Here is a 12755-nt window from a genome sequence, read left to right on the forward strand (position 1 = left end):
AAAGTAGGAGAGAGACAATTAAAAAATGCTTTTTAGGAATACCATTGTGCTACAGTAGCATCATATAAATAAGATGCCGAATAATGCACACTTTTATGGTTTTGAAGCTAAAATCTTTTAACATATACCATTTACAAGCTCCTATTCTAATGCTAGTCACTACGAGGTAATTAGCTCATAAACCCATTTACAACACGTTTAAAAACTCGTGAGTACCTACTCAAGTTTTGGCTAGACAATGGTCAAGATGAGGAAATCCCTACTCCAAGTTGACCTAGCCCAAAGAAAGAGGGTGGCAAGTACAAAGAGTCCACTGACCGGAAAATTATTGAATATTTCAAGAGTACAATAAATGTGTACTCCCCCCACTCACATGAATTATAGGTCCCACCATGAATTTAATTAGTGGGACCCACAATTATGTGAGAGGGGAGAGTATATATTTAGAGCAACCACATCAACTCATTTATAGTCTTCTAAAATAGAAAAAAGTATAAGTTTTACACATTTTGAGCAAAAAAACACCCACATTTGTGGGTGTAAAAATGTGCAAAGATATGTAAATAATTCCATGAGCTACAGTAACCGTATATATTTACACGGTTACTGTAGCTCATTTATCCATTAAAATAATATTATCTTTGTATAGTATAAAAACTTCTTTTTTGCTCTTTTTTTTTCTCTCTCCTCTCACTAAGCACACCAACGCCTCTCAAGTCCCAGCTTCTCTCTCCCTGTTTCATTCCTGAGCTCTTCCTCTCATCTTCTTTCTTCGTCTGCTTCGTATCAGCTTTTGCTCATTCTCATCACCACGGGAAATAATAATGTGATCGGTTTGGTGGTTTTGTAGCCTCGTGAGGAGGGTGGATCAATTGACAGACTCATCTTCTCTATTGACAGACTTTGGGGCTAATTTCTCTAAAAAGGCATGGGTTTTTCTCGCTGCGATTTTAGGGTTTTTTTGCTTTTTGGTTTCAAGCAAGATTCTTGGGAGTTTCTCTAAACTAATTTTTTTTAGGGTTTCTTGTTTCAATTTTTTTCTGGTTTGGGGTTTTTTTTTAGGGATTCTTCGGAGCACACCCGAAGTTATATTTGGAATTTATTAGTATTTTAGATTTTGTGTGTATTTATATTTGATTATTTTAGAGTTTAGGTAAGGATTAAATATTATGTCTTTTGATAGGGATTAGTTTCTCCGTGTGTAGGGAGTGTTTGAAGAAATTGGAGTTTTTTAAACTTGTACTAAATTTCTATTTCTCCCCTGCTTTCGGACTGATTGAACAGGGTATATACATAGTTATAAACTACTTAGTTATATACTTAGTTTTCGAACTATTCTCCCCTGTTTTGGTTTATTTTTTAATTCTGTCGAATACTTATTATTTCTGAGGTTGAATTCTATGTGGGTTTTATCTTAAAGCTAAAGGATTGTGCTTGTAGTTGTCTTTTTGGTTTTCTTTTTTGTGTTTTGTTGGTGGGGTTGAAAGTGAGGGTTTTGATTTTGATTTTTATTTCTGTTGCTTTGAGGTTTGATTTTCTTTTGTTTGTACATGAATTGGTCAATGAATTAGCCCATAAGGGTGCTTGGTTGTGATTGTGGAATTTGATTAACTCTATGCAGTTAAATGAATTTTGGTTATTGTATTGCCTGTGACATCGATTCGGCGGCGGTCGTCAGAGCCACTATAACAACAATCAGCCCACTGGTGATGGCAATACAATGTTCAGAGACACTAATCCAGTGGGTGGTCACCAAAGCCACTATTTTGGTAGTTTGGGCATCGGCGGCGTTCGTCGAAGCCACTATTTTAACAATCCACCCACCGATGGGCCACTATTCGGAAATATGGTGGGCGGCAAGACCAATCCGGCAACATTTGCCAAAGCCACTATTTTGGCGGTTCGGCCATCGGACCTCCACCACAAGCATCTCCATTGACTGAGCCACCGGTGTTGGTAGTTTACTTAAAATATAAGTTTAAATTAAAAAAGTATAACCATTAGGGAAAATAATAAAAAATTGATGAAGAATGAATATTTTATTGAAAAGTCTTGTGAAATAGATAAACTGATGTGGGTGTTTTGTAAAAGTGATAGTGTAAAATAGAAAAAGTAGGTTTTTTGTGTAGAATAGTCGGAATCTTTTCCATGAGCTAATGTGGTTGCTCTTATGGTTCTCCGAGAGTATCCAATAATTACTCCCACTAACATGATAGAAGGTGGCAAATACGATGGGTTTGTGAATGGAAATGAAAATGCGGTGTTCTTTTCTTGGGGCACTTTTGCATAAAAAATAAATTAAAAAAGTGGGAGAGGCCTCTGAAATTTGGTAAGGGGATTGGTCCTAAAAGCACTTCAAATGGCTTGCCTAAAAAATTCAATTGCCCAATTCCATATGCTTAAATAGCTAGTAATTGCGTCAATTACATTTGCGATTCGAACAACATAATAGATCAAATAAAACAGTATCCCAATTAGACATCCTACAACACACTTGCAGTTCGAACAATATAATGGGCGGTGCACTGGTGCCCATGCTGAGGCTTGTTATAAGAATTTTCAGTGTACTTATACTAAACTCATTGCCAGCCTCTATTATTTATTTTTGAAATTCACAATTTTTCATTCATCCCAATTTAATGTTTATACATTTGTCTGATGAATTTTCTGCTTTTGTCAATTATGAAAATAGTCAGAAGTGAGATGAGTCCTAACACAAGAGAATGAACACCGAAATAATATTGAAGTCATTATCAAGTATGGGTATGTTTTTTTTTCTTTCTTTCTTCTTTTTTTTGGGCACGGAGTCTCACCACATTCCCAGTTCTTTTGATGATTGGTGAACGTATAACCTCATAGTTGTGATAAATGAAAATTCATGAAATTTAAATTAAAATACCAAAAAAAAAAAAAAAAAAACCCTTAAGAATGCATGTAACGTGTGTGATGAGGTTAGTATTAAGTATATTTTATATTATTCCAATTGAAATAGATTGGAAAATTATTTCTTAAAGAATGAAATCATTATGAAAAACTATACTAATAGTAAACCCTCTGTCAATATCCGAATGGTGAGTTAATTATTTTGAAATAGCGTAAAATGACTTGAAGGCTATAGATTCAATTCATTATACTATTTTTACATAGGGTTTTAGGGATATATCATGAGAAGGAAGTGAAATAGTCCGATAAAAGAAAATAGGACACCAATTCCTTAATAAAAATTAAAAATAAAAATAAAAACAATAATTATAATATAAAGGATAGTGTAGGGGCGGTTTTGGGGCCCAGGCCCAACACGTAAGTGGTTCTGACCCAAAATTCCCCAGACAATAAATTTGTAGAGAGCGGGTTACAGAACTAGGGCTGGACGAAGTGAACGTTAGTTAGTTGTATGCCATGCATCAATCTAAACGTGAGAATATCCCATTTAAGTTTACAGGATACCGGTCCGAGGAGACGTATAAGTGCACCTCTTGTTCTAGTTAAAGACTACAGAATTCTTTAACCTCTCTCTCTCTTTCTCCTCTCAATTCTTCCGATCCCTTCTTCATGGGGATTTCCTTCTCTTATATAGCCTCCTTAAATTGATAAGGACCTTACACTTGTTAACCATCTGGACCTTCACTTGAGTGCATGTCCCATCGGACATCCACCTTATCTTTCTGTGAGTTGCACTGGCCAATGTAACACTGTTCGCCTGTCTTCTCCACATTAATGCGGCTGATAAAGTAGCTTCCTTGCATTTAATGCGGCAGTGATGGCTTCTCCCTGGACGTCTTACATTTTCCGCTTTCCTGCTGTGTAAGGCTCATCCTACTACCCACGTTTTTCTGGGATGGTTCTTCACTGTGGAGGGGGCGCACATTGGGCCCATATTTGTGTGTCCGAGGAGACATTCCTCCTCAGACGTCTTTTAAAATAAACTGGGCTCAACAGGATTGGGCCAGAAGTCTTTTGGTCCCCCCTTTCCTTTTGGGTCATGGTTGGACTCCGTGCAGGGCCCAAGGCCCACTGTTGACTTTGGGAATTTTACCCCTACAATAGCCCCTCAAAATTCCGGCTCCTTCTTTCTTGTCCAAGGAGGAAAGGTGGGATTTTGACATTCATAGGATTATTTACTGTGGATTCCTGCTTCACCCATGCGGAGGTACGCTTCTCACGTGCCTCATTAATGACAGAGGTGTTTTAATGACCCATGAGGCGCTAATTATTGCTTTTAGCGGTTTTATATCTTTTCAATCCGACGGTTGGATGCTAGATCAACGGTTGGGATCATTTCCATTTCTCTAGGCGGGAGTATGTCTGTCCAGCTTCTCCCGGATATATAAGATTTTTCAAAGGCATTTCCTTCTCATTTTTGGACAAGCACTCAAGCACTTAGAGCACTCCAGTACTTTCCCTTTCAAAGTGTTCAAGCCTTCGCAGTCGTCCCCTTGAAGATTTCCTACAAGTTCCTCACCCGTAAGTGCACATTCCTTTTCCGTTGCCTTTTCCGGCGTTATTCCTTAAGTAAATCGTCTTCGCGTCACCTAGGATTAGGGGGATGGGTAAGCTTGAGAAAATGGTAGATTCCCTGGCCGGTATGGAAGGCTTCAGGGCTAAATACTGTATTCCGCCGGAGGTAGGTCTAGAGTATTGTTCTCTGGAGGAAGTCTTAATCAAGAGAAGAACAGGGCAGGTTGCCATTCCAGTGATAGCCTTTGTGGAAGGAGGAATGACCATCCCCATGGGGAGGATAACTAGGGATTATTTGCGTGGTCATAGGTTGGCCCCTCACCAATGCGTCGCGAATATGTTCCGGATTCTGGGGTGCGTAGACGTTTTGAACAATCAGACGAACCTCGGCCTTTCATGGCATGACGTGGTTCATCTGTATGAATTGCACAGCCTCGGCAACTCATATTACTTGAAGTCCAGGTCCGATGAGGTGAGGTTGATATCCTGCCTTCCCAAGTCCAACAAAGGCTTGAAGGACGACCTTTTGATCGTCTCCGGACAATGGCACGACGGTATTCACTGCCCGGTCAGGGCAGGAAAACCAGGTGGGACACCATAGAGTTAGATCCCTTGGAAGGGATCTTAGTTTTGATCTTTCTTTTTCTTCGTTTCAATTTTGACTTCGCTTGTTTGCCTCCTCGGACTAACATAACCCTTTCTTTGGGCTTTGTAAACAAGGCGCATACGACTCCTCAGCTAAGTTTGGTCAACGTCCAAGCACTCAATTTCCTTCTAAGGTCTAAGATTTACGTGAGTGCAGACAGGCAATTGCGGGCTGCACCTCTGATTTTGGAATACGAGCCCCTTACTCGTGCTCTAGTGGAGGCCGGTCAAGCAATCAGGGCTGGCAGTCCGCGATTAGCACGAATTGACGTCTCCGTACTAGGTTTTCTCGCTTCGAGAGATTTACCTCCCGTCCAGCTGCCTCCTCAGCGTGCCTTTCTCGCAGTAGTTGTCCCAGTGGAAGAAGCCGGTTCCTCGCACTCGTCTTTGGAAGATTAGATAGACCAGTTCCATTTCGCTAAGGAGGGAGAGGTGTTGGCTAGGCCAGTAGAGCTCTCGGATTCTGATTCTGATTTAGACCGCACCTCGGCAGCCCCTGATCTTGGCTTAGTAATCACACAAGTTGATACCAGCTAAGAGCTTAAAGAAGAAGGAATGGATCTGAAACAAAGGTTTGGTCTCAGGGGCCTCCTCTCCAACAGGAACAAAGGGCAGTCCTCCAAGGATGTCCCGAAGGAACAGCCGACCTCCAAGGCTCCTCCTCCTCTTCTTCCCACATCGGATGCGGCACTACAGCCTATGCCCAATTTGAGGCGAAAAAGGCCTGTGGAGGAATTGGAGGAGGGCGAGGTTGGCCAAGAAAAAGCCAAGCCTCATAAGAAAGGCAAAGAGACCAAAGAGCCTAAAGAGAAGAGGACCAGGTCCATTGATAGCCGAGACGAGGCGGCTATTCGGAGGGAACAGCGGATATGGTCGCCACGGCTCGAACTGGACGGCGCCCCAATTTCCTGGGATGCGACCCTGTGGGAATTCCAGTGAGGGCAGGCGTCATTCTTGGCTGAGGTCCTGCAGCAGCCTCTTCTTTTGCCTCGCGATATGAAGGGGCTCCGGGATACTCGGCAACCAGACCTCTTCATGTCGCTGAAGAGGGACATGGCTATGGTAAGTGAAAACTTCTCCTATCTCGTTCTCTTGTTACGTATCTATTTATTCATCATTCTCTTTTAATTAAGCCTTTACTTTTCTGGCGCAGGTCACTCAGCAAATCTTTGTTGCTGAGGAATAGGCCAAAAAGGCACGTGAGGACCTTCACAGTGAGGCTCAGTCCCACTATGCTGCCGAGAGGACTGCTGGCGATCTCAAGCAGGAAAATGATCGCCTGAGCAATGAAGTAAAGGAGGCAAAGAAGGGCCGTGCGAGCGCGGAGGCTGGCCTTAAAAACGCCACTAGGCAGGCTGAGGATCTGCGCCTACAGCTCCGCCAGTCCAAGGAAAATCTCGTGACAGAGAAGCAGGCAGTTTCAGATCTCAAGGCCGAGCTTGCGAAGGTCAAGAGGGAGGCCCGTCTGGCTAGGTAGGCGGCCAAGAAAGCAATGGCAACCTCTTATGATCGCGGAGTCAGGGACACTAAGGTCAGGCTGACCGAGGAGGTGGCCGCTGTATGTAGGGAATACATCACCCTGTCTTAAGGTGTAGCCTTGGATCGGGCAGGAGTCCCAACGGATTCCGATCTCAGGAAAGCTGAGAATATCTTTTTTCCAGAGAACATTCGTGAGATTCCCGACTTGGTTGCCCCTGAAGAGCCTCTTCCAATGAAGGCCTTGGCCTCGGACCCCCCTATGCCTGAAGCTGAGGACGCGCAGCCGACCGTGAAGGACAAGTTGCCCGAGGACAGTCTTTCAATCAGGGAGGTTGTTGCACAGGCTAAGGAGGCTGTTTCGGGACCTCAGGCAGCAGACGATCAGCCCGGGCTTACTCAGGGTTCAGACTTAGGAAAGTAGTGTAGGATTTTATTTGTTTTACCCTTCATATTTTGTTTGGTTAATGCTTGTAAAAGGACCGCTTTTGAATTTTAATAAGAAGAGTTGTTTTCCTTTAAATCTTGTTGTTTTACTTTCTCTTCTGTTTTCATCATGAATGGATGTCTATTCTGTCATTAATTGTTGGAAACCAAGCATAAGTGAATGAATATGTGGAAAAATGATAGTCGATAATTAGACAAAATGGCTGCGAGGTTAATTTCCCCCAAGTCTGTGGTCCGAGGGGCCAGGCAGGACTTGGGTCCTGTTTAACACGTAGTGAAAATAGCTGCGAGGTTAATTTCCCCCAAGTCTGTGGTCCGAGGAGCCAGGCAGGACTTAGGTTCAGTTTAATATTTAGTGAAAATGGCTTCGAGGTTAATTTCCCCCAAGTCTGTGGTCTGAGGGGCCAGGCAGGACTTGGGTTCTGTTTAACACTTAGTGAAAATAGCTGCGAGGTTAATTTCCCCCAAGTCTGTGGTCCGAGGAGCCAGGCAGGACTTGGGTTCTGTTTAACACTTAGTGAAAATAGCTGCGAGGTTGGTTAATTTCCCCCAAGTCTGTAGTCCGAGGTGCCAGGCAGGACTTGGGTTCTGTTTAACACTTAGTGAAAATAGCTGCGAGGTTAATTTCCCCCAAGTCTGTGGTCCGAGGAGCCAGGCAGGACTTGGGTTCTGTTTAACACTTAGTGAAAATGACTTCGAGGTTAATTTCCCCCAAGTCTGTGGTCCGAGGGGTCAAGCAAGACTTGGGTTCTGTTTAACACTTAGTGAAAATGGCTTCGAGGTTAATTTCCCCCAAGTCTGTGGTCCGAGGAGCCAGGCAGGACTTGGGTTCTGTTTAACACTTAGTGAAAATGGCTTCGAGGTTAATTTCCCCCAAGTCTGTGGTCCGAGGGGCCAGGCAGGACTTGGGTTCTATTTAACATGTAGTGAAAATAGCTGCGAGGTTAATTTCCCCCAAGTCTGTGGTCTGAGGAGCCAGGTAGGACTTGGGTTCTATTTAACACTTAGTGAAAATGGCTTCGAGGTTAATTTCCCCCAAGTCTGTGGTCCGAGGGGCCAGGCAGGACTTGGGTTCTGTTTAACACTTAGCCCAAGTAGCTGTACAGTAATACGGCGTCAAGAATGATGTCTTTCATTAATAACGGTACATTTTCAGGTTATTTACATTCCAAGGGCGTGGCACTACATGTTCGTCCAAATCTTCTAAAAAGTAGGCTCCTATGCCGGCTACGGAAGTGATACGGTATGGGCCTTCCCAGTTTGGTCCAAGTTTTCCCCATGCAGGGTTCCTCGCGGTGCCCAGGACCTTCCTCAGCACTAGATCCCCGGGCGCCAATGGCCTTGACTTCACCTTGGCGTCGTAACCCTGTTTGAGCTTTTGCTGATAGTATGTTAGGTGGACCATTGCACTTTCCCTTTTTTCTTCGAGGAGGTCCAAGCTTTTTTCCAGAAGTTTGTTATTAGCAATGGGGCTGAAGGCAGTAGTCCTCTGTGTTGGGAAGTTTATCTCCAGTGGGATGAAAGCCTCGGCTTCGTAGGTCATTGAAAAGGGGGTTTCTCCCGTGGACCTGCGTGGCGTGGTGCAGTATGTCCACAAGATGTGGGCTAACTTTTCAACCCACCTCCCTTTCACATCTTCCAACCTCTTTTTCAGCCCATTCACTATGGTTTTATTGATGGCTTCCGCCTGTCCATTACCCTGTGGGTAGGCCGGTGTGGAGTATCGATTGATAATTCCCAGCTCATTACAGTATTTTCTGAAGGCTTTGCTGTCAAACTGGAGGCCGTTGTCCGAGATCAAGGTGTGCGGGGTTCCGAACCTAGTGATAATATTTTTCCAAACAAACTTCTTGACATCGACGTCCCTAATGTTTGCCAGTGCCTTAGCTTCGACCCATTTTGTGAAGTAATCAGTGCCGATAAGAAGAAATTTCTTGTTCCCTGCCGCTTTGGGAATGGTCCTAGTATGTCTAGGCCCCATTGTGCGAATGGCCAAGGGCTGGACAACGGGTTAAGTTCTCTGCCTGGCTGGTGTATGTTCGGGGCGAACCTTTGGCACTGGTCGCACTTCTTCACATATTCCAGAGCCTCTTTATGCATGCTCAGCCATCAGTAACCTAGCGTTATGGCCCTGTGGGACAGGGACCTACCCCCCGTATGACTTCCGCAAATTCCTTCATGTAACTCCTCTAGGATGAATTCAGTAGCCTCTGGGTGCACACACAACAGGTATGGCCCCGAGAACGGGCATTGGTAAAGTTTGGAGTCCTCGGACAGCCAAAATCGAGAAGCTTTCGTCCTGATTTTGTCGGCCTCAACCTTATCGTCTGGCAAGGTGTCGTGCTTTAAGTACAGCACCAGAGGGTCCATCCAGCTAGGTCCTGGCCTAACGTTGTGTACCCGACTTCCGTTGGCCTTCTCTGTTGTTGGGCGGTAGAGATCTTCAACTAAAATTACCCGCGGAAGGGGTTGAGCCGAGGAGGTGGCCAGCGTTGCGAGAGAATCAGCATGGGTGTTCCCACTCCTGGGTACATGCGTTAAACGGAAGTGATAGAAATGGGTCTGCAGGTGCTTAGCCCGGGCCAAGTACTCTTGCATTCTTTCATCCTTCGCCTCCAACTCCCCGTTTACTTGTCCCACGATGAGTCTCGAATCCGAGAACATGTTTACGAATTTTCCACCCAATTTCCGGATCATTAGCATTCCCTCCAATAGCGCCTCATACTCGGCTTCATTATTCGTGGCTGAGAATTCGAGCCTCAACGACTTTTCTATGGTTATCCCTTCGAGAGAGACTAGAACGAGCCCCACCCCTGAACCCCTTTAGTTCGCTGCACCGTCGATGTGTGCTTTCCACCAATTGTGTTCATGCTGAGAGACTGTGCTGATTAGTTTCTCACCAGCACTTGGTGATCCCGACACTTCCATTCCTTCTAGGGTGGGCTCCGCAAATTCAGCTACTAGATCGGCGAGGACCTGACCTTTTACAGCGGTGCGAGGCACGTATCTAATGTCGAAGGCACCCAGGATCGTTCCCCATTTTGCAATTCTACCTGTGTAGTCGGCGCTGCGGAGGACGGATTTTAACGGAAGTTGAGTTAGCATAACTACTGTATGTGCCTGAAAATAGTGGGGGAGCTTCCGCGTGGCTTGTACGACAGCCAAGATAGATTTTTCGAGGGGGAAATACCGGGTCTCTGCCTCCTGCAGCGATTTGCTCACGTAATAGACGGGTCGCTGCGTGCCGTTGTCTTCTCGGATTAGCACCAAGCTCACTGCATGAGAGGCTACTACGATGTAGGCGAACAACACCTCGTCGGCATCCGGACTGGACATAATCGGTGGTCGGGCGAGGTATTCCTTGAGCTGTTGGAAAGCTAAAGCACACTCCTCAGTCCACTCGAAGCCCTTCCACTTATGCAATAAGAGGAAGAAAGGCCTACATCTGTCCGTTGAGCGGAAGATGAAACGGTTTAAAGCAGCTATCATGTCGGTGAGCTTCTGGACTTCTTTGGGATTCCGAGGAGGCTACAGGCTATGAATGGCTCTTATTTGGTCAGGGTTAACTTCTATTCCTCTGTGGGTCACCATATAGCCTAAGAATTTTCCTGATCCCACCCCAAATGAAAATTTGGATGCGTTCAGTCGTAACTTGTACTTTCTCAGAATTTGAAAGACTTCGTCGAGGTCTCTGATGTGGTCGGCCACCAATTTATTTTTTACCACCATGTCATCTATATACACTTCAACGCTCTTACCCATCTGCTGTTCAAACATCCTAGTCATCATCCTTTGATTGGTCGACCCAGTATTCTTCAAGCCGAAGGGCATCACCTTATAATGATAGTTTCCAACTGGGGTGACAAAAGCAGTTTTTTCTTGGTCTTCGACAGCCAGGGATATCTGATGGTAGCCCTGGAAGGCGTCCAAAAAACTCTTTCGGGGGTGTCCAACAGTCGCATCTACCAATCGGTCTATCCGTGGCATTGGGAAAGGATCCTTCGAGCAGGCCTTCTTTAAGTCCGTGAAGTCTACGCAGACCCGCCATTTCCCGCTCTTCTTTTTTACCACGACTGTGTTGACTAACCATTCAGGGTAGAATACTTCTTTGATAGCCCCAGCTTTCTTCAATTTTGCGACCTCTTCTCTCACAGCGTCTGCATGTTCTTTCGACGGTCGCTGAGGAGGTTGCTTCTTAGGCGTTATAGCCGGGTTAACATTAAGGTGATGGCATATGAGATCTAAGTCAACCCCGGGGGCCTCATAGGGATCCCAGGCGAATACGTCCACATTCCGTCGGAGAAAATCAATTAGTGTTGACTTCTCCTGTGGTGGTAATTCTGAGCCGATCTGAAAAAACCTCTCAGGGTCGGATCCGACGAGTACTTTCTCCAGTTCCTCACAGCTTTCCTCCGTGGCTAGTCCTCCTCCACCCGCAGTTGGGACCGGGGTCATTGATTGCTATAAGCCATTCTCGGCTGAAGTGGAAGGTTCACTATTTTGTCGTCGTGAGATTGCCGACACCATGCATTGCCTAGCCATTCCTTGGTTCCCTATTATTTCTTTGACTTGACCTCCTGACGGATACTTCATTTTTTGGTGCAAGGTTGATGGCACAGCCCCTAGTGCATGAAACCACGGTCGGGCCATGATAGCTGTGTAGGGGGAGTACGCATCTACGACAATGAAGTTCACCTCTACCACGTCTGAGTCTGTTTGCACAGGCAACCTAATCATGCCTTTCGGGGTGACAGTTTTTCCTTCAAAGCTGACCAAAGGGGAATCGTATGGCGACAGGTCTTCTGGCTTCAAGTTCAACCCCCTATACAAATCAGGGTACATTACCTCCACGGCGTTGCCTTGATCAACTAACACCATTTTCACGTCATAATCTCCAATTCTGAGCGTGATGACTAGGGCATCATCGTGGGGTTGAAGGGTTTCTTGCTTGTCTTCCTCCGAGAACCCGATTAAGGGCGTGGCACTCACTCTGTCTCTCTTGGATTCCCTGTCGTCCGGCTCAGTCGGGAACCTGCCCACTGACATTACTCTGAAAAGGCTGGAACCGGTCCTTCCAGGTGCGGTAAGAATGACATTTATTATGCCAATGGGTGGCCTCAATGTGCTTTGTCTGGTTTCGATATTTGACTGTTCCTGCCATCCTTCAGGGCGATGCAACAGATGCCTCAACTTCCCTTCTCGGACAAGCCGATCCAAATGGTTTTTCAGATTCCTGCAATCATCGGTGGTGTGACTTGGCTCCTGGTGGTATGCGCAGTACAGATTCTGATTACGCTTTGAGGGGTCACCTGCCATCCTATTCGGCCACTGAAAGAAAGGTTCGCACTTCACCTTCTCTAGGACCTTGTGTAATGGTTCTCGGAACACAGCATGGACTGCCTGAGCCCCAGTAGATTCGAACTGTTCCGTGTAGTCTCTTCTCGGCCTGTTACTGCTGTTAAAGCGGTCCGACCTGAAGTCCCTCCTCTCCTGAGGGACAACCTTCGCTTTACCCTTCCCCATCTGCTGGTCCTCCTCGACCCTTTTGTACTTGTCAATTCTGTCCATGAGTTGGTGCACGCTGGTGACTAGCTTCCCAGTGAGGGACTTTCTTAAGCCATGCTCTGTCGGCAGGCCCCTTTTGAACGTACTAATGGCGACGTCATCGTAATTTTCTTCTATCTCATTATACATTTCCCAGTACCTGTCTGAGTAGGCCTTCAGCGTCT

The 12755-nt window shown here is 45.5% G+C and overlaps 1 protein-coding gene across 1 annotated transcript; it reads right to left on the bottom strand.

The window, feature by feature from the left end:
* Positions 1-11487: 11487 nt before the first annotated feature.
* On the bottom strand, positions 11488-12342 carry LOC126701103 (uncharacterized). The gene has a single exon (XM_050399239.1). It carries the CDS (start codon positions 12340-12342, stop codon positions 11488-11490), a length of 855 nt encoding a protein of 284 aa, XP_050255196.1.
* Positions 12343-12755: the final 413 nt, after the last annotated feature.

The sequence above is a fragment of the Quercus robur genome, chromosome 9 (assembly GCF_932294415.1).
Source record: "Quercus robur chromosome 9, dhQueRobu3.1, whole genome shotgun sequence".
Lineage (NCBI taxonomy): Eukaryota > Viridiplantae > Streptophyta > Magnoliopsida > Fagales > Fagaceae > Quercus > Quercus robur.

What these genes read in the sequence shown, in the direction of transcription:
- LOC126701103 (XM_050399239.1), bottom strand. Translation starts at nt 12,342, where the DNA reads ATGGCAGGTGACCCCTCAAAGCGTAATCAGAATCTGTACTGCGCATAC.